This window comes from Stenella coeruleoalba (assembly GCF_951394435.1).
Source record: "Stenella coeruleoalba genome assembly, chromosome: 10".
Lineage (NCBI taxonomy): Eukaryota > Metazoa > Chordata > Mammalia > Artiodactyla > Delphinidae > Stenella > Stenella coeruleoalba.
This window is the reverse complement of record NC_137156.1, coordinates 13,626,725-13,649,073: the sequence shown is the minus strand read 5'-3', so window position 1 is coordinate 13,649,073 and position 22,349 is coordinate 13,626,725. Positions and strand designations below refer to the sequence as shown.

The 22,349-nt window shown below is 40.5% G+C and overlaps 1 protein-coding gene across 1 annotated transcript in view; it reads left to right on the top strand.

Moving 5' to 3' along the window:
• Positions 1–1,161: 1,161 nt before the first annotated feature.
• NUP153 (nucleoporin 153) overlaps positions 1,162–22,349 on the top strand; it is a 79,610-nt gene continuing 58,422 nt past the window's right edge. The window contains exons 1-2 of the mRNA XM_079935690.1: positions 1,162–1,796; positions 21,406–21,631. Coding sequence (XP_079791816.1) covers positions 1,686–1,796; positions 21,406–21,631 — 337 coding nt within the window. The 5' untranslated portion in view covers positions 1,162–1,685. The remainder of the gene's footprint in view (positions 1,797–21,405; positions 21,632–22,349) is intronic.

The following is a 22,349-nucleotide window of genomic DNA, read 5'->3' as shown; positions in this document are numbered from 1 at the left end:
GTTAATATTCATTCTATTTGCAGATGAGGAAACTGAAGCTTAGAAAGAGGATCAGTAACTTCCCCAAGGCTACACAGCTAGTAAGTGATAGATTTTAAATTAAGTCTGTTTGACTCCGAAGTTATTTATAAGCTTTCAAACCAATTGTCTCAAATGGAACATTAAGCCTATGTTTCTTCACAGTAGATTTTCTCCCTAATCATTTGGTTACTTGTTTGAACTCTTATAGAAAAGCTGGGTTATAGTCCTGGCTTTGACTGCGCAGCTTAGTGTCCTCCAGTATGCCACCTGAATTCTCTGGACCCCTGTCTTGTCCGTTGAATGAGGGCTGGACCACGTGATCACCAAGATCTTTCTAACAGCTCTTACAATCTCTCTACTTTGTGGATGCAGTCTCTGAGCCTAGCTCGCTTATTCACTTTCCTAAATATAATGCCTTCTATTTGGGGCAAATATATGTATATTTTTATTACTGGTAATATACCACTCACCTCTAATGTGAGCTGACTGCTGTAGGTAATCATTTATTGCATTTCCTGTATACCAGGAAATATACTAAGTGCTCCATTTGGATGATCACAACAGCTCTATGAGGTGGATTTTAAAGTTCCCGTTTTATAGGGGGGAGGAAGGTTTTGACTTATCCAAGGTCAAACTAGAGAGTGGTGGAGTGAGAATTCCAGCACTTGTGTGTTTTGACAACAAAGCCCTTATATGTTAATGGAACATTAACGAAACTATGTATTTTCTATTTCTGCTTTAGGCTTAAAGATCATGGACATTGTCTTTTCAACCAGTTTTTTTCTTTTTATAAGGTATTGTTAGCTTCTGTCTGTGATTTTACGATCAGCTCACTTTCTGCCCGCTTTACCAACCACGGGGAGAAGGAGACTGGGAAGGAGGTTACTCTTTTTGTGCTAAACGCCTCTTTCGAAGTCTACGTTTGCAGTGAAGAGCAATAAAGCGAACGGAACCCCTGGCTTTGTGCCTCTGCGGCGAACCGCCCATCTTCCGCGTCCTGAGAATTCGTCTTCTTCTGCTGAACTACGTTTCCCAGAGGCCCGCGCAGCCGAGAGCGCGGGCTCGACCCGCCCTTCCTTCCTCCTTGCCTATCACCCGGTCGCAGCGTGATTATGCAAACTCGTCGGGCGCTAACAAGTGACGACTTTCTGGCTCACGACTGCAGCGGCGGCCTTAGCAGCGGCAATAGACGCAACAACGGCGACTGCAGGGAAGACGACGACGGCTGGGCGGGCGCTGTGCGCAAAGGGGAGGGGTAGGCGGGCGGCGCCGGCGGCTTCAACTGCGGCAGCTACGGCTAGGGCGACGGAAGAAGAATCTCCAGCAGCCGGCGGTTGAGTTAGGCCTAAGCAGCGCCCGGAGCCGCCCGCACTGTCCTCTGCGGGGGAATCTACACAGAGACGGTGACATACACAGAGGCTGGGGTCCGCGGGAGGCTGCCGGACCGGAGCCAGCTACTCGGCCTCTGTCGCCGCCACCCCCTTCCCTGCCGCCAGCGCGCGTTCTCTCTCCGCTCCTGCTCGCAGCCCCGCGATTCCTGGTGTGCCTGTGCCCCGCTGTGTGGGCAGCGCGTGCGTACTTTTGGGCTGGGGCCGGGCGGGGGGGGCTCTAAGGCCGTCTCTGCCTCTCCCGCCCCGGAGGGGGAAGCCGCGGAGGCTCACGCCATGGCCTCGGGAGCTGGAGGCATAGGAGGGGGCGGTGGCGGCAAGATCCGGACTCGGCGTTGCCACCAGGGGCCAATTAAACCTTACCAGCAGGGGCGACAACAGCACCAGGTACGGGACCCCGGCGCCGTGGGGGCCTAGCGGGTCGGGAACTGGGCGGGAGTGGACGGGCGGCGAGGGGCCCCGGCGCCCCACGTGGAGCGGACGGGAGGGCCTGAGCGGAGGCCCGAGCGAGGCGGCGGGAGCTCTGGCCGCTGGGGCGGCGACGGGAAGTGGGCTGAGACGGGCCAATCCTGCGGCGCACACGTGTGGTTCGGCCGCCTCTCCGCAGCCCTCTCCGCCTGGGGTTTTCCCCCGACCAGCGCAGGGCGGGAACAGAAATCCTAGGCCACGCTGGGCCTAGAATTCTTCCGTTTTTTGGCGGGGATTGGGGGTTTGGGGGTATTACTCACGTCCTCTCGAGGGAGAAGGAAAAAGATGTGGCTGGAGGCCCCTACGCCTGCTGTTTGCTAGTCTCCCGCGTCTTAGCGTGTGTGGGGAGGGGGCTGCCCGGAGGAATCTGCCTCCGGGGCACCCGGGGGTTGTCGGGGGCGCTGTTAGCGCGGAAAGTGAAGTAAGTTACAACGCGATTAATTAATTCTCCGTCTCCCGGTGTCCCTCCCCGATCTGAGAGCACTGGCTTCGATTTTGTTTTGTTTGTTTGTTTGTTTGTTTCTTAACCGGCTTATAGTTAGTGGCACTGGGGCATTTTGAAAGTCCCTCTCCGCACTTACGTTTCTTTTCCGTCGCGAGACTCTTTCCTCCCCACTTTTGTCCAATCCCCCCCCCCGCCACCCCACCCCCCCGCCTTTTATTTTGGAAGCTGGAATTGGCCATTCTGCACAGCTGACCGGGACTCCAGTTCTGATCTCACGCACAAACTATTTTAATGTTACGGGGCGTATTCTAGAAGTTTAGGTACTTTTGACATTCCAGGAATGTTGGTGGTCTTATAATCTAAGCACCCTGTGCACTCGTGGGTGTTTGAAATTATGAAAAGGAGTTTATCCTAATTGTAACTGAGACATTTGATTCTGAGACAACTCTATTTTTAAAATTTTACTTGTTATGGGGATTGAGTAGGAATACGTTAAGAATATTCTAATAAACGTCACTTATAACACTTTTCAGGGATACTAAGGTAGGAGTAAGTGTGGGTCTTAAACTTATAAAAAACACAAAGGTATAGCAAAAGGGTCTGATAACGTGTCCCTTACTGTTAAGGGTAGACTTCCTAGATTGCCTTGTTCTGGATGATGATGAATATTGAACACTTTAACATGTTTGGTGCTGGTGTTAAATTGTATCATTAAAAACAGAATTTTAAAAGATTTCAGAGAAATTTCTTAGTAGTAAAAATTGTGGTTTATAATACTAGGTAGCTCTCTACTTACGGTTACAGGTCTTGGCCTTACTTTTACCTCCCACCGGTTTTCCCCCAGATATATACCAAAAAGAGCTTGGTTTTCAGATTCCTTTGTGAGGAGCAGGGGTACTTGCAGGCAGATTTAAGATTAGAATTCAGGTCACACGCCTGGCCATTTAACCGAATCCTTTGGTTGAGTGGAAGTTAAACACACATGCTTTCTGTTTTTCCTGAAGATAAATGTCTTTGAGTGCTTTCTAGATCTCCTCAAAAGAAAGTTACTACATAAAATAAATCTGTAAATACAGATCATTGGATGGTCTGGGCAGAGTTTAGAAAGGAGCTCATATATTCTGAGTGGAAAAAGCCAAAAATCACACCTTATTTTTAAATGTACTTAGATAAAAATCTAATTTGGGGGAGATGATGCCTTAACAACGTAACACCTATGATCCAATTTGTCTTAGAGCTGGTATGATTTCAGACTGTGTGGTTTTGTTTTAAAGCCTGATAGTTTATCATTTCCCCCTATCTAAAGTACTTTCAGCTTTTTGCCCCACCCATTTAATTGAAAAAGAAAGTACATTTTTAGCTTTTGAATTGGATCAAAGGTGTTTGGGGGTTTCTTAATCAACACTGAAGGTATTAATATTGGCAGATACTACCAAAGAAAAGTATCCAGGAATATACAAAAGAATACTTTAAGGATTTTTTTTTTTTAAATCTTAAAATAAGGACTTTCTTTAATCCTTACTGGAACTTTTGTGAACTTGTAGACTACCTAGTTGCTGTCAACTATCCTAGGCGGTCACCTCTCTGTTTTGCAGCAACTGCTGAGTCATCATGAATAGCAAGGAGCTTCATGACATGGCATGTTTTGTACTAATGTATTTTGGTTAAATGTCCAGTGGTTTCTGGGCAAAAATGAAGTTTTTGGGTTGTGTAGTAGAGGCTTGAAAGAAGAATGAGCGATCTGGCACTGTTAGTTGATGGATGTTTGCCATTGCTTGTCAGGCCAACCGGCTTGTGCAGTCATGCAGTACCTGCGACTTTCGCATGTGTTCAACTGACTTGTAATTTCCTGTTTTGACTTATTCTGGTTTAGCTCTGCTGAGGTATAGCTAAAGTTCACATTTTTTTCCTATTAACTTCTGATCTTTAAAATGGCATCTTGCTTCAAGTTGTGGAGACAAGAATCCATTGTCTTATTCAGCTAACTGAAGGGTAGTAACCTAAGAATTGTAGAAGCAAAAATGAAGAACAGCACCAAATGATTAAGTTGATCATCTTCACTTGCCTTCTTTCCTACCCCCTAACTCTTAGCCCAGATGCATTTAGGAAATGGTATCATTTTGCTAGTGGGAGTGAACAGGTCAGTAAAGAGAATGTGCTTAGTTCTTGTCACCTGTTCAGTCTCCTTTCCCCTTTCCTTTTTGTGCAGATTGTCAGGCCCAGAAAGTCAGCTCTGGAGAGGTCAAGCTGCTTTTCTTAATAGCCACCACAAAAAACTTGAGCCCATGGGCAAACCAGAACCTTGCCTCTGGAAGAATCTACTGCCACCTCCTGGTGAGAAGGGAACTACTTATTTTTGCCCTTTTTTGGGGGGTGTGCTTCAGAGGTGTTGTCTTCTGGTTTGGAGCTAAGGGAATCCACTCATTTTATCTTCCTAGATACAGTTTGTCTTACAAGTCAGTTTCTGCATTTAGCTATTTTTAAAAAAGGGGGGGAGGAAACCCCTTTATCTATTCAGTAGCTGAAATCAGGAGTCTGCAAACGTTTTCTGTAAAGGACCATATAGTAAATATTTTAGGTTTTGTTGCTGCAGGTTCTTTGTTCTGTTTTTATAACCCTTTAAAAAATGTAAAAATCATTCTTAGCTTGCCGCCTGTATGAAAACAGGCTGAGGGCTGAATTTGGCCCACAGACGGTGGTTTGCCTAATCTTGGTTTATATGATAGTGTAGTTTTTTTTGTTGTTTTGGTAGCTTCTGTATGATACTTTGTCCCAAATAACTATGTCCTGCTTGGATTCTGATGGCAAAAGAGTGTTCTCAGTTTTGAAAAGGAGGGATATTTAATGGCTGAATACTTAACTCATTCCAGAAGTCTCTGAGTAGTTTTGACTTTTATTTTATCTTTATTTGCTTTATCCTAGATGTTTAATTAATACTGTTAGTGAAAACAGAAATGGAAATAGTTGATAGGAAAAAAATGTGCTGTAATACAGTCAGGGCCTCTGGATTTGAATCCCTATTCTGCCAGAACTTGGACAAGTTCTCTCTGCTTAATTTACTCATCTGTAAAGTGGAAATGGTTGGGAGGGGTTAAATGAGATAATATAAGGAAAGCTCTTAGAACAGAGCCTGGCATATAGAGTAAGGACTCATTTGAAATTGTTGTGATTAAGTAGAACCTTTTGATTTAAATGTTTTATCGTCTCTGAATTTTGCTGCCTCTTAGTAGAGGTATTTTTCTTTTATGTACCAAAGTTCAATCTTTTATAGGTTTGTACTAGATTTAAAAACTTGTTTTCTGAGTGATGAGGCCAAACCTTTAAACTACCTTAAACTGCGTAAAAATACATTATTTTTAACATGTTCCTCATAGAAATGCCTGTCATTTAAGTGTATAAGAAAATAAATCCAAGTGTTAAATTATTTAATGCATAGTAGGTTTTTTTGTTTGTGATGAGAGGCCCTTGTGTGTGATAGTTTATCAATTTACTCACCAGTTTTTCAGATAATGACAAAAAAGCCCAGGTGTTGTCTCCATTTCCTGGAAAGTCCTTTGATAAGGCAATTACCTATTACTTGAAGTAGAATGGTCTGATGTCACTAATTAAAACCATTTCATTAGGCACAGAATATTATTGGAAAGATGTGATGACCTTGTATTTTCAAAAATGTTTTATTTGTAGCTACTTGGCCAATGGTCATGGTTGTTTTATATATATATATATATATATATATATATATTTCCCTTTTAGATAACTGTTTTTGTTTTTTTTAAGATATTTACTGGACTATAATTGCTTTACAATGTTGTGTTAGTTTCTGCTGTATAACAGGGTGAATCTGCTATATGTATACATATATCCCCATATCCCCTCCCTCTTGCGCCTCCTTCCCACCCTCCCTATCCCACCCCTCTAGGTGGTCACAAAGCACCGAACTGATATTTCCCTGGTGCTATGTGGCTGCTTCCCACTAGCTGTCTGTTTTACATTTGGTAGTGTGTATATGTCCATGACACTCTCTCACTTGGTTGCAGCTTCCCCTTCCCCCTCCACGTGTCTCAAGTCCATTCTCTACGTCTGCGTCTTTATTCCTGTCCTGCCCCTAGGTTCATCAGAACCTTTTTTTTTCAGATTCCATGTATATATGTTAGCATGCGGTATTTGTTTTTCTCTTTCTGACTTACTTCACTCCGTAAGACAGACTCTAGGTCCATCCACCTCACTACAAATAACTCAATTTCATTTCTTTTTGTGGCTTAGTAATATTCCATTGTATATATGTGCCACATCTTCTTTATCCATTCATCTGTCAATGGACAATTAGGTTGCTTCCATGTCCTGGCTATTGTAAATAGTGCTGCAATGAACATTGTGGTATATAACTCTTTTTGAATTATGGTTTTCTCAGGGTATATGCCCAGTAGTGGGATTGCAGGGTCATATGGTAGCTCTACTTTTAGTTTTTTAAGGAACCTCCATACTGTTCTCCATAGTGGCTGTATCAATTTACATTCCCACCAACAGTGCAAGAGGGTTCCCTTTTCTCCACACCCTCTCTAGCATTTATTGTTTGTAGATTTTTTGATGATGGCCATTCTGACTGGTGTGAGGTGCTACCTCATTGTAGTTTTGATTTGCATTTCTCTAGTGATTAGTGATGTTGAGCATCTTTTCATGTGTTTGTTGACAATCTATATCTTCTTTGGAGAAATGTCTGTTTAGGTCTTCTGCTCATTTTTGATTGGGTTGTTGTTTTTTTGATACTGAGCTGCATGAGCTGCTTGTATATTTTGGAGATTAGTCCTTTGTCAGTTGCTTCATTTGCAAATATTTTCTCCCATTCTGAGGGCTGTCTTCATCTTGTTTATGGTTTCCTTTGCTGTGCAAAAGTTTTTAAGTTTCATTAGGTCCCATTTGTTGATTTATGTTTTTATTTCCATTTCTCTAGGAGGTGGGTCAAAAAGGATCTTGCTGTGATTTGTGTCATAGAATGTTCTGCCTGTGTTTTCCTTTAACAGTTTTATAGTGTCTGGCCTTACATTTAGGTCTTTGATCCATTTTCAGTTTATTTTTGTGTATGGTGTTAGGAAATGTTCTAATTTCATTCTTTCACATGTAGCTGTCCAGTTTTCCCAGCACCACTTATTGAAGAGGCTGTCTTTTCTCCATTGTGTACTCGTCTCCTTTATCAAAGATAAGGTGACCATATGTGTGTGGGTTTATCTCTGGGCTTTCTTTCCTGTTCCATCGATCTATATTTCTTTTTTTGTGCCAGTACCATATTGTCTTGATTACTGTAGCTTTGTAGTACAACTTGAAGTCCAGGAGCCTGATTCCTCCAGCTCCGTTTTTCTTTCTCAAGATTGCTTTGGCTATTCGGGGTCTTTTGTGTTTCCATACAAATTGTGAAATTTTTTGTTCTAGTTCTGTGAAAAATAGCAGTGGTAATTTGATAGGGATTGCATTGAATCTGTAGATTGCTTTGGGTAGTATAGTCATTTTCACAATGTTGATTCTTCCAATCTAAGAACATGGTATATCTCTCCATCTGTTTGTATCATCTTTAATTTTTTTCGTCAGTGTCTTATAGTTTTCTGCATACAGGTCTTTTATCTCCTTAGGTAGGTTTATTCCTAGGTATTTTATTCTTTTTGTTGCAGTGGTAGATGGGAGTGTTTCCTTAATTTCCTTTTCAGATTTTTCAACATTAGTGTATAGGAATGCAAGAGATTCTGTGCATTAATTTTTTTAATTAATTAATTTATTTATATTTTTGGCTGTGTTAGGTCTTCGTTGCTGCACGCGGGCTTTCTCTAGTTGTGGTGAGTGCAGGCTACTCTTCATTGTGGTGCGCGGGCTTCTCATTGTGGTGGCTTCTCTTGTTGCAGAGCATGGGCTCTAGAGCACAGGCTCAGTAGTTGTGACGCAGAGGCTTAGTTGGTCTGCAGCATGTGGGATCTTCCCGGACCAGGGCTTGAACCCGTGTCCCCTGCATTGGCAGGCAGGTTCTTAACCACTCTGCCACCAGGGAAGCCCCTGTGCTTTAATTTTGTATCCTGCTATTCTACCATATTCATTGATTAGCTCTAGTAGTTTTCTGGTAGCATCTTTAGGATTCTCTATGTATAGTATCATGTAATCTGCAAACAGTGACAGTTTTACTTCTTCTTTTCTGATTTGGATTTCTTTTATTTCTTTTTCGTCTCTGATTGCTGTGACTAAAACTTCCAAAACTATGTTGAATAATAGTGGTGAGAGTGGGCAAGCTTGTCTTGTTCCTGATCTTAGCGGAAATGGTTTCAGTGTTTCACCCTTGAGAACAATGTTGGCTGTGGGTTTGTCATATATGGCCTTTATTATGTTGACATACGTTCCCTCTATGCCTGCTTTCTGGAGAGTTTTTATCATAAATGGGTGTTGAATTTTGTCAAAAGCTTTTTCTGCATCTATTGAGATGATCGTATGGTTTTTATCCTTCAGTTTGTTAATATGCTGTATCACATTGATTGATTTGCGTATACTGAAGAATCCTTGCATTCCTGGGATAAACCTCACTTGATCATGGTGTATGATCCTTTTAATGTGCTGCTGTATTCTGTTTGCTAGTATATTGTTGATGATATTTGCATCTATGTTCATCAGACATATTGGCCTGTAGTTTTCTTTGTTCGTAACATTTGTCTGGTTTTGGTATCAGAGTGATGGTGGCCTCATAGAATGAGTTTGGGAGTGTTCCTCCCTCTGCTATATTATGGAAGAGTTTGAGAAGGATAGGTATTAGCTTTTCTCTAAATGTTTGATAGAATTTGCTTGTGAAGCCATCTGGTCCTGGGCTGTTTGTTGGAAGATTTTTTTCTTTTTTTTTTTTTTTTGCAGTACGCGGGCCTCTCACTGTTGTGGCCTCTCCCGCTGCGGAGCACAGGCTCCGGACGCAAAGGCTCAGCAGCCGTGGCTCACGGGCCCAGCCGCTCCGTGGCATGTGGGATCCTCCCGGACCGGGGCACGAACCTGTGTCCCCTGCATTGGCAGGCGGACTCTTAACCGCTGCACCACCAGGGAAACCCTGTTGGAAGATTTTTAATCACAGTTCCAAGTTCAGTGCTTGTGATTGGTTTGTTTATATTTTCTATTTCTTCCTGGTTCAGTTTCGGAGGGTTGTGCTTTTCTAGGAATTCCAGGTGGTCCATTTTATTGGCATATAGTTGCTTGTAGTAATCTCTCATGATCCTTTGTATTTCTGCAGTGTCAGTTTTTACTCCCCCTTTTTCATTTCTAATTTTATTGATTTGAGTCTTCTCCCTTTTTTCTTGATGAGTCTGGCTAATGGTTTATCAGTTTTGTTTATCTTCTCAAAGAACCAGCTTTTAGTTTTATTCATCTTTGCTATTGTTTCCTTCATTTCTTTTTCATTTATTTCTGATCTGATCTCTGTGATTTCTTTCCTTTTGCTAACTTTGGGGTGTTTTTGTTCTTCTTTCTCTAATTGCTTTAGGTGTAAGTTTAGGTTGTTTATTTGAGATTTTTCTTGTTTCTTGAGGTAGGATTGTATTGCTATAAACTTCCCTCTTAGAACTGTTTTTGCTGCATCCCATAGGTTTTGGGTCGTCGTGTTTTCCTTGTCATTTGTTTCTAGGTATTTTTTGATTTCCCCTTTGATCTCTTCAGTGATCTCTTGGTTATTTAATAACGTATTGTTTAGCCTCCATGTGTTTGTGTTTTTTACAGCTTTTTTCCTTTTATTGATAACTAGTCTCATAGCATTGTGGTCAGAAGAGAAACTTGATATGATTTCAGTTTTCTTAAATTTACCAAGGCTTGCTTTGTGACCCAAGATATGATTTATCCTGGAGAATGTTCCATGAGCACTTGAGAAGAAAGTGTATTGTTATTTTTAGATGGAATGTCCTATAAATATCAATTAAGTCCATCTTGGTTAATGTATCATTTAAAGCCTGTGTTTTCTTACTTATTTTCATTTTGGTTGATCTGTTCATTGGTGAAAGTGGGGTGTTAAAGTCCCCTACTGTTATTGTGTTACTGTCGATTTCCCCTTTTATGGCTGTTAGCATTTGCCTTATATATTGAGGTGCTTCTATGTTGGGTGCATAAATATTTACAATTGTTACACCTTCTTCTTGGATTGATCCCTTGATCATTATGTCGTGTCCTTCTTTGTGTCTTGTAATGGTCTTTATTTTAAAGTCTATTTTGTCTGATATGAGAATTGCTACTGCAGCTTTCTTTTGATTTCCATTTGCATGGAATATCTTTTCCATCCCCTCACTTTCAGTCTGTGTGTGTCCCTAGGTCTGAAGTGGGTCTCTTGTAGACAGCGTATGTATGGGGTTGTTTTTGTATCCATTCAGCCAGTCTGTGTCTTTTGGTTGGAGCATTTAATCCATTTACATTTAAGGTGGTTATCGATATGTATGTTCCTATTACCCTTTTCTTAATGTTTTGGGTTTGTTTTCTTTTCCTTCTCTTGTGTTTCCTGCCTACAGAAGTTCCTTTAGCATTTGTTTTAGAGCTGGTTTGGTGGTGGTGAATTCTCTTAACTTTTGATTATCTGTAAAGGTTTTAATTTCTCCGTCAAATCTGAATGAGATTCTTGCTGGGTAGAGTAATCTTGGTTGTAGGTTCTTCCCTTTCATCACTTTAAATATGTCCTGCCACTCCCTTCTGGCTTGCAGAGTTTCTGCTGAAAGATCAGCTGTTAACCTTATGGGGATTCCCTTGTATGTTATTTGTTGCTTTTTCCTTGCTGCTTTTAATTTGTTTTCTTTGTATTTAATTTTTGATAGTTTGATTAATATGTGTCTTGGCCTGCTTCTTCTTGGATTTATCCTGTATGGGACTCTGCGCTTCCTGGACTTGATTGACTATTTCCTTTCCCATGTTAGGGAAGTTTTCAATTATAATCTCTTCAAGTATTTTCTCAGACCCTTTCTTTTCTTCTTCTGGGACCCCTGTAATTTGAATGTTGGTTCGTTTAGTGTTGTCCCAGAGGTCTCTGAGACTGTCCTCAATTCTTTTCATTCTTTTTTTTTTTTTTATTCTGCACTGCGGTAGTTATTTCTGCTCTTTTATCTTCCAGGTCACTTATCCGTTCTTCTGCCTCAGTTATTCTGCTATTGGTTCCTTCTAGAGAATTTTTAATTTCATTTATTGTGTTGTTCATCACTGTTTGATTGCTCTTTAGTTCTTCTAGACCCTTGTTAAGTGTGTCTTGTATTTTCTCCATTCTGTTTCCAAGATTTTGGATCATCTTTACTGTCATTACTCTGAATTTTTTTGGGGGTAGGTTGCCTAGTTTGTGTTCATTTATTTGGTCTTGTAGGTTTTTACCTTGCTACTTAGTCTGTAATATATATATATATATATATATATATATATTTTTTTTTTTTTTTTGGGTGGTGCTGTATTCCTGTCCTACTGGTTGTTAGGCCTGAGACATCTAGTGCTTGAGTTTGCAGGCAGTTGGATAGAGCCAGTTTTTGATGCTGAGATGAGGACTTCCGCGAGGCCTCACTCAGATTGATATTCCCTGGTGTCTGAGGGTCTCTGTTAGTCCAGTGGTTTGGACTCAGAGCTCCCAACCACAGGAGCTCAGCCCTAACCTGTGGCCTGGGAACCAAGATCCTGCAAGTTTTGTGGCACGATAAAAAAAAAAAAAAAAGAGAGAGAGAAAGGAGCACTACAGTATCAAAGAATAAAAAAGAAAATAAAATTAGAAAGATAAAAAATATATTAGGAAAAATAAAACTGTAGTTGAAACAACTGCAGCAAGTTAAAATAAAACTACAACAGAAAAAAGAAAAAAAGGAGGGGGGGGCAACAAGCCAAAAGGAGAGAACAATAACAAGGTATAAAGAATAAAATAAAATTAGAAAAATAAAAGATTTATTAGGGAAAATAAAAATATAAAAGAATCGGAACAGTGAATCAACAAGGTAAAACAGAACCCCAATCTAAAAGAGGAAAAAAGAAAATAAAAAAGCCTTGGCTATGGGAGTCAAAAAAAGCTTGGCGGAGTTTATGCGGGGGTGGAACTGAGTCAGGAGCAGAGTTTAGCGTTGGGCAGGGCCTAGGCAGGGTGACTGTTCAAGCGTGGGGCGGGGCCTCTGCTTAGGACCTGCTTGGAAGGGGTGAGGCAGCACCTCCAAAGGAGGGCCTCCAGAGTGTGGAGTTCCTAGGGCCCTGGTTGAGGGTGTGTGGGAGGGGTTTAGGCCCAGCGCATTGGAAGGGGTCTCAGAGTGGATCTCTGAGGGCAGAGGTGGGGCCCTGGGTGGGGGGGGCAGGGGCGGGGCTTGGGCTCTGCGTGGCAGGAGAGACTCCGAGGGCAGAGGATTAGGCCTGGGAGCCCAGCAGGCGTCCTGGTGCCCAAGTGGACAGGGAGAGCACGGGCCCTGTTCGCTTCCGTTCCTTTGTGCCCCTCCCGTTCCTTTGTGCCCCTCCCCCACCATCTCCCCCGTAGCCACTGGACCCCTAACCGGTGTGGGTCCTGCTGCTGTAGGAACCCCTCCCTTCCCGTAGCCACACTTCAGGGGTGCCGGTCCCAGAGTTGCGGCCTTTACTTTTGCTCCCCCTTCCCTCCCTCCTAGTCCCTCAGGACCCATGCAGCTGGAGGGGCCCTTGGTGGGCAGAGGATCAGGCCCGGGATCTCAGCAGGCTCCCAGGGGCCCAAGTGGGCACGCTCCCTTTTGATCTTCTGCCCTCCCAGTGGTTCCCCAATTTCCCCCTTCGGGCGTGGGATCCCTTCCCCTCCCCCAACCGCCCCTCAGGGGCGCCAGTCCCGTCCAGCCTCCACTTCTCCTCTGCCTTCACTCTCCCCACGCCCCCTGTCCTACCTGGTCGCTGGGGGTTCTTCCCGTGTCTGTGGTTCCCCACTGGTGCCTGGTAGGTGCCCTAGTGGTGAGGAGACGCGAATTCTGCGTCCTCCTAGTATGCCATCTTAACTCCGCCCTCTCTGTAATATATTTTTAAAGGATTCTTCTGTGTTGCTAAGCCCAGTTGAAAGTCTTGCTACCAGATACAATTTACTGTGTTTACTGTTGGAAAAAGGATGGTAGAACGCCTCTTCCGTCTAAAGATATTTCAGCTTCCCTGCCCCTTTGCTTGTGACTTAAAGAATAAACTTTAACACCCAATTTTCAAACAGACTGTGAAAGGAAAGTGACAATATCTTGTAGATAACTTTTAGTGGATTAAGTTGCTTTAGGCTTTTATTGTGTCTCCTATTGCTAGTTTGAAAGGTCTCTTAGGGACTCCTTTTCTTGTCCTTGTTGTTTGATTACTGTTAATTATCTATTAATACCACCTCTATAATGTAGATCTCTAAAAATAAGAGACTAAGCCAGGTCATGTTTCTCCTTCCTGAATTAGTGTTAGTCTTAAAGGACGTTGAAAATTGTGGCCAGTTGTAATTTAAAATTTTCTTAGCTACAATAACTATTATGCTCATGTTTTGTTTTTTTAAATTAATTAATTAATTTTATTTTTGGCTGCGTTGGGTCTTTGTTGCAGCGAGTGGGGGCTACTCTTCATTGCGGTGGCTTCTCTTTGTTGCAGAGCGTGGGCTCAGTAGTTGTGCCTTGCGGGCTCTAGAGCATAGGCTCAGTAGTTGTGGCACATGGGCTTAGTTGTTCCGCAGCATGTGGGATCTTAACAGACTAGGACTCAAACCCATGTTCCCTACATCGGCAGGCAGATTCTTAACCACTGTGCCACCAGGCAAGTCCCTATGCTCATGTTTTTTGAGTTTATCTCTTGATGTTGAGAAGAGAAATGAAAAGTATAAGGAATGGATTTTACGTGGCTAGAAAGATTTGGACTGGGTGGTTAGGAGAAACTTGGCTGCTAAATGACTATCTGTAGGTTGTAAAATGTGACAAATAATAGCTTAGGTTAAATTCAGATTATTGAAACTAGATTCAGTATAACTGCATTAGAATTTGAATACTTTATAATAGAGATGCATTGTTAAAATAAGTAATGTTAGAATGGATATATTAAAAAGCTGAAACTAACTGAAAGATTAGAATGGCATCTAGGTTTTTACTATTTAGTGTTTAAGTTTTTTTATATTTATAATTAGATATTCTTTAAGTCTCATGTGAAGTCTTGGGTTCTTAGCCCTTGTTCTTCACTTGGGCTTGGATGGAGCAGGGGGAAAACTGATTAGGGAATCTATATGAAATGAGACTTCCAGGAAGTGTGGAGAGACTAGTGATACGGGAGTTGAGTGGGTAAGGAGAGAGTTCACAGGCCCCTGGAAGAAAACTGAGGGTCAGTGACAAGCTTCAACAAAATAAAGGCAGCCGAAAGAACAGACAGAAATCAAAACAGCAGTGTATTCTGGGAGAATAGGGCTTCAGAACCTTAAAACTGAAGATGGGTTATGTTTGATATTTATAGTTAGCAATCCCGTAAAGTTTACATGAGAAAGATTTTATAATCTGAATACTGCTATTTAGTAGAGGGTAATGTGAAGAAAGGAGAGTTGAGGGAATTCCCTGGTCGTCTAGTGGTAGGGCTCTGTGCTCTCACAGCTGAGGGCCTGGGTTCAGTCCCTGGTCGGGGAACTAAGATCCTGCAAGCGACACAGCGTGGTGCAGCAAAAAAACAAACAAAAAAACAGTTGAATAGAACTGAAGTCAAAACTCAAGTAAACTAATAGGAATAGAGAGCATTATATAAGAAGAAGGAAGGCTATATAGTATTTATAAGGAGAGGTGTCTCTGGTTATTACGATATTACAAATTGGTGAGACGATATACAGGAATTTTTTTTCCATTACAAATGAGTTCTGAGTTAGGATTGTAGAAGAGCCTTGCCCCACCTCAGCCTTTTTCATTAACCCTTGAACTCAGGTTAAATGAAATTTGAAAAGCTAATATATTCACAGTACCTTACAGATTGGATGTGCTTGATATGTGTATAGTATTGAATTTACTTCTGGCCCCCAAATTGAGTATTTATTCTAGATCTCAGTGACATTTTGATAGTGTTTTTGTTGTGAGGTGTTTTGTTTTTGTTTTGTTTTTGCCATGTTTGCCAAATGAAGAACCCTTAGTTCTTGAGGATAAAAAAAGTCCAATCATTTTAATCAGTCCAGGTTTAAAGATTCACTCCTGTAATCCTTGAATTTAACTTCATTACTTAGGATCATCTGGTGTAGACTTTGCTTTGGCTACGAGGAGTATTTTAAAGATTTTAATGCCCCATTTGTTTTGTTGCTTTTTCTGATAAGCCCTTCATTAATTTTTATTTCTTTGACTACTTTTCTGCTTCTCTTCATTTAGTTGGCTTTGTGGTATTTATCATTCCAGAGGATGGTTCAGTTTTCCCATGCTCTTGGCTAACTTCACAAGTTGTTTTTTGGAGGAAGGACTATTAGTGTGGCAACAAAAATAATATTTGTTTAAGTTGAAGCTGTTAGACCAAGTAAATGTATTATTTTTTTTTTGAATTCTAGGATTATTGATGTCCTTTTTTGAAACTTGCCACAGCATATTCATATGTGGGAATAAAAAGCTGGTTGACTAGTGCAGCTGTAGAAAATTAAAATCATGCACCAGCTAATCTGCGCACTGTACAGACCTGTTGCCTACCTTCACAGAGCTGATCCTCCAGGGGAGGTGATAGACTGTGATTACCATCCCATATGACAGATTGCCTGTAGGAAGTACAGGGTGCTGTTGGTGCATGTAAGTGAGTGACTGTCCTAGACTTGGAGGATCAGAGAAGATTTTCTGTAGGAAAACTTAAACATCAAGTTACAATGATGGCAGTTATGCTTACCACTGAAGCCTGTGGAAGTGGAGAGAAAGCTATTCTGGTAAAGTAGGATTTGAGTATTCACTGCTTAGTAGACCTTTACTTAGTGTACCTCTTTCCCCCGCAAGGTTGGTTGGTTTGTTTGCTTGCTTATTTATTTATTTATTTATTTTGCAGTACGAGGGCCTCTCACCGTTGGGGCCTCTCCCGTTGCGGAGCACAGGTTCCGGATGCGTAGGCTCAGCCGCCATGGCTCACGGGCCAGCCGCTCCGCGGCATGCGGGATCTTCCCGGCCTGGGGCACGAACCCGTGTTCCCTGCATCGGCAGGCGGACTCTCAACCACTGGGCCACCAGGGAAAACCTGCTTGATTATTTTTAATATCACAAAACATTCTTTCTTCAAGTCCATATAGGAAGCTGATTTGCCCCATTCCTGTAAAGACCTGAAGCGTATTATCTCAATAACTCTTGAAAAGATAGACCTTCTTTGGTGATTGTAAAAGGAACCTTTTCTTCCATAAGAAAACTATTTTTCCCCCTTTTCTAGCTTCCTTCACTTTTTCTCAGTTTTCCATTAGTGGCTGAAGTACTTTGAAACTCATAAAAATTGCCCGCCAGGGAAGTACTTCTCCAAATCTATATGATACACAGGGTCCCTTACATCTTCAGTCTACCCTATTCTGTGCATAATCAGAAGATTTCTCTTCCCTAACAGCTTTTTAAACTTCTAGTATCTGGTAGTGGGTTATTTACTATAAATAAGCATGTTAAGTCTTTAACTGGAAATAAAAGAGATTCAAAGGTAGCCTTTTATGTTTCACTTTTGTTTACTTCTATATTTGATTTTCAGAATTCATATTATAAAGTAGGTATTTATGAAAGTTGGTATAATGGTATGACATCTTTGATGAGATAATCTCGGAAACAGTTTATTTTGTAGTTAAGTTTATACTCAGGGTTATGTTTATCATGGCCTTAATTGGGAAACTTGTCAGAGTTTTTAGATGATTTTAGTACAGTGGTTCTCAAACTTTAATTTGCGTAAGAATCACCTTAAGAGCTTGTTAAAACAAATGTACATTTCTAACATGCTCTTAGGTGACACCAAACCAAGGCTGCTGGTCTGAAGATTCCAATTTGAGAACCACTTTTTTAGGCTTTTTTATAGTCACTAGATAAGCCACAGAACAAAAGGTTACACGTACATTCTCACACATACATGTACGTGCACACACACATGATTAAAGGGGAATTTTGAAGGATCGAAATAGTTATTTCAGGTCTATCAGGTTTTGCATTTATTAACAGCGTTACGAGAAGCTTGGATGGCACGTGCCAAGGACATTCCTACATGTGAGTCTTTGCACCTTTTGCTTTCTCAGCCTATAATACTTCTCTGCTAGAAACGTACATGGCTCATTTCTCACTTTTTCAGGTCTTTGCATATAAAAAACGACTATCCCCATTTTGCTTCCCTTTATTGCTTTATTGCTGCCCATAGCACTGAATCACCATATCATGTGTTACGTGTTATACTTATTTGTCTCCCTAACTTAGGATCTAAGCTCCAAGAGGGCAGGAACCTGTTCCCTGTTTTTTATCCCTAGTGTTCTTGCCTGACATGTAGTATGTGATCAATAAGTATAGATTAAATGAAGAAAAGCAATGTTTGCCTTTTACCTCTGTGAGCTAGATAAGATATTAAAATATTCATCAGGGTAAGCCTCTTTCCTGGTCCGTTTATGTACTGTTTTACAGAGATAAAAGTTGGATGTAACTTATTGGATAGTGAGTGCTTCCCCAAGTGTGGTATATGTGTTCCATTGTTGCTAAAGAAGATGAATCTAACTGATACGTGGACTGACTTTTTATTTTTCATGTTAATTAGAAAACAAATTTAACAAGTAAGGACCCAACAGGAAACAGTTCTCCAGATAGTTCAGCTGAAATATCTTTAAGAAAGAGTCTACTCAAAGATATGGTGGTGATTAAAGGAATAACATGCAGGATAGCAGGATACCCAGAGACTAGCAACAGTGGGAAGCTGCTACCATCCCTAGGACTGGATGGATAAAGGGAAGAATCTGTGCAACTGGAGTGGAGGAAGGGCTGGCTACCTGGCTGGAGCTGTAGTTTTGGAGAAGGGGCGCTTGAGCAGAGGGAGCACAGGAAGAAAGACTTCTCTTTCCTCCCATACTCTAATATCTAATATCCTCCAGAATCTCTCATGAGCCAATCCAGAAGCCAGTTCGTTGAGACAGCCAGTCAGGAAGATTTTATTGTATAGGAAAAACTGTTTATTAAGAGAAATAAAATAAATAGATAGAAAGAAAACCATTAAATAACAGTACAGGTAAAAATCATGGCTACAGTTTGGGAAACACTGGGGAAATAGTTATTAATCCACATTGTATTCAGCACAGTCCACTATAAGATTTGTTTTTCTGATTCATTAAATAGCATTTTAATATTATGATATATTTTAATTATTGTCTGACTAGTGCTCCACATGTATGTTTTCCAGATAACTGAATATTAAGATTTAAGTATACATAATTTTATTCACCTCTTGTAGAGGGATTTCTTCCCTGAATTGTATTGTGATTTCCTGAAATGTATCTAATTTCCTAATCTCTTTAATGAGATTGGTGGTTCTCAAACTATAGCATACATCAGGTTCACTTGGGAAGGTTTGTGAAAACAGGTGAGCCCTGTCTCCTGAATTTAGTAGGGCTGGAGTTGGGCCTTAGGTAATGCAGATATAAATGGTGAAGGGACCACATCTTGGGAACCACTAGTACTAGGGTATACTGAGCTTAATTTAACTTTTCTTGATGACTTAGGGTCATTTACCCTATAGAGGCATATTGAAATAAGGGGATATTTCTTTTTAATAATGGTTCCAGGTCAATTTTAGCATCTGTATTTAATTTTGTTGTCAAGTGCATCATGCTGTCATTCATTGTGCCATTAGTAATTCCTCTCTCACTGTAATTTTTTAAAATATTTATTTTATTTATTTATTTTTGGCTGCATTGGGTCTTCATTGCTGCATGCGGGCTTTCTCTAGTCGAGGCAAGCGGGGGCTACCCTTCGCTGTGGTGCGGGGACTTCTCATTGTGGTGGCTTCTCTTGTTGTGGAGCACAGGCTCCAGGTGCACGGGCTTCAGTAGTTGTGGCCCATGGGCTCAGTACTTGTGGTGCACGGGCCTAGTTGCTCTGCGGCATGTGGGATCTTTCCGGACCAGGGCTCGAACCCGTGTCCCCTGCATTGGCAGGCGGATTCTTACCTACTGCGCCACCAGCGAAGCCCTCTCACTGTAATTTTGTACTAAGCTGCTCTGGGCTGAGATTAAATAAATTGGTTACATTTTAGTTTAGAAAAGAGAAGGTCTCCAAGCAAAATTCATGAGTTTCAACGAAGGAGCTTTTTTTTTTTTTTTTAATCCATTTTGACTGTTCAATTTTTACTGATTATTCTCCACAATACCTAATGCTGCCACATAAGTGACCTTTGGTTAAGTACGGTGCTGATTTTAAGTTGTTCTGTACTTGCCTCCTTCAGTGACTAGAGATCACAGGAATCTCTGATACTTTTAGTAGCTAAACCCCTTAGAGGAAGTCTACAAAAGATTTATTTTACACTAAGTTCTTGCTGTAGTGCCTTAACATCGCTTTGTATCAAGTGTGTCTTTTTTTTTTTCTTATTTAAACTGTGTTATGTATTGAAAGCACTTTCAAGTCTTTTGGAATATGGGGAGGGGGTAAATAAATATTTAAATATAAATAATTAGCAAAATAATAAACATGAATGTTTTTATAAATGTTAAATCTTGGAGTAGGTATAGAATCTTTCTTTCCAAAGAAACTAATACTGTGTAACATTGGCATAGAAAAGGGGAACAGTGAATTTGTGTTTTTCATTAGTGAGTATTCTAGGGCTGCTGGCTTCATGTGTTGTTAGAGATCTTACACAATGTAGATCTGTTCAAAGTTTCTGTTTGGAGGAAAACTAATTACTTTTTTCCCAGTTGTTACCTACAGCTTTTCAGATAATCAGGAAAATACTATTCAAGTGCTTATATCAGAGGTGTCTTCCATCTTTCCTATTGACAGAATTTTTCAAGGCCTCTTTGTCTTGGGTTTGCTTTCAAGGTTCATGTGTTCTGCCTTAACTTTACTGTTTTTTTTTTTTGTACCTGCTGATTCATTCTTTCCCTTCCGTGACTTTCTCTCTGAAATCCTATTCTGTGAAGGGAATTGTTGCCTAAAACTGATTACCTCACCCCAGCTTGTTTCTGCTAATTTTTTTTCTCATTAGTAATAAAATTATCAGTGTATGTTTCTGTTAATATTTAGTAAATTGTGAAGTGCTTTCACATTACTTCATTTGATCTTCATTATAATTCCTATCAGGTAATAGTAGGAGAGAGTGTTATTCTTATTTACCTAGAGTAAATCATAGTACAGCCTGCCAACCCCGAAGTCAATGCTTTTACTCTATCCTAGATATACCACAGCAGTTGTGTTTGTACCTGGGCAAGTTACTTAACTTCATTGTCTCTCTTCATCTGTAAAGTGGCACGGTTAAAACCAATTTCATAAAATTATTGTGAGGATTAAATTGAATAATATGTTTAAACTGCTGAGAACAGTGTCTGTTCTATGATGAATGTTAATAATGCTGGTAGTTGTTATACCACATCTTTTTCTCCCTTTAAAAGTTACTGTAATAAAATAATTGGTTTTCAGGCAACATTTGATATAACAAAATTTTACCATCAAAAAAAAATCTTAGATTATTTCTTGAGTTTATTATGTTGGATTAGTTGTCTTATTGCCTTTTAAAAAAATTCTCATTTGTCTAAATTTTTATTCTTAAAGAATGTGCAATAAAATATTTGAGGAAGCTGTTGAAGGTATTTATTGCTTCTTTTAATATGCTGGGATCAAGATGGATGCCTTTTGTCTGGGATTAACATTTTAGTGCATATCTTATTACTAAATCTAAAATTTATATTGCTTAGTTGAAGACCTGTGAGTTTTTTAAAGATTAGAATAGTATGGCCATTTGGGACAATTATTGGCTCATGGACATATGCATATGAAAGAAAGAAAAAAGTAGGAATTTTATAAAGTATAGAATTTGTAAAATACATTACATCAACATTAACTCACGTAACTGAATTTTAGGAAACTTTGTTGGAAACAGTTGTGTTTTGCTTGGTATGGCTTTCTGTAAATAGGTACTTATTTAAAAGATAAATTTCTAAAACTGCCTTACATGTTTTCCCCCCAACAGGGCATTCTCAGCAGGGTTACAGAATCTGTTAAGAATATTGTGCCAGGATGGTTACAAAGATACTTTAACAAGAGTGAAGACGTATGTAGCTGCTCAACAGACACAAGAGAGGTGGCACAGTGGCCGGAAAATAGGGAAGATGACCATATAATATATGCTGATGAGGAGAACCCTAACATTCATGATGGGAGAATCACTCCTGAGCCAACAGTCAGTAATACAGAAGGTAAATGGAATGTGGATATTTTGTTGTGAATGATAGGTTTTCATGCCTTAATTTAAAATATGTTTATGTTACCTGGCTATGGTAAATCTAATTGTGTAGTACAGAAACGATGTTGGAGGAGGGTGATGATCACCTTCAAATTAGAAATCTTTTTTATTTATCAGCTTTTTTGTTTATTAAGGGAGGCTGAAATAGATCAGTTGAGGGTGCAAGCTCTGCTGTTAGACTTTGGGTTTGAATTTTCATAACACCAATTGTTAGTCATGTGGCTTTGGTCAAGATAATCTTTGTTCTCCTCTGTACCCTCAGAAGTGGTTTTGAAAAAAGTAAAGTTGAAGCCCTTTGAGTAGGTCGTGGCACTAAAGGAGCAGCGTGGCAGTGCTTCCCACAGCACACGGACTTGGGTACGGTGTCACTGCAGTTGTCTTCTGTCCTCTGCAGCTAGTGCAGCTGGGCCACTTCATTAATCTTACCACTGAGTGACCCTGCATTTTAAATGCTTTTGTGGATCCGTTTATGGCGTTTTTGTGGAGTTTACAAGTATTAAATAGCTTCAGTGTAACCCATGAATGTGACATATTTGGGAATATTACTCTGTCATTTCACTTTATATATTTTTTACAGCTTTAGTGAGATGTACTTCACCTAACAATAGGACTCACCCATTTAAATTGTATAGTTCAGTGGTTTTTGGTATATACAGAGTTGTTCAGTCACC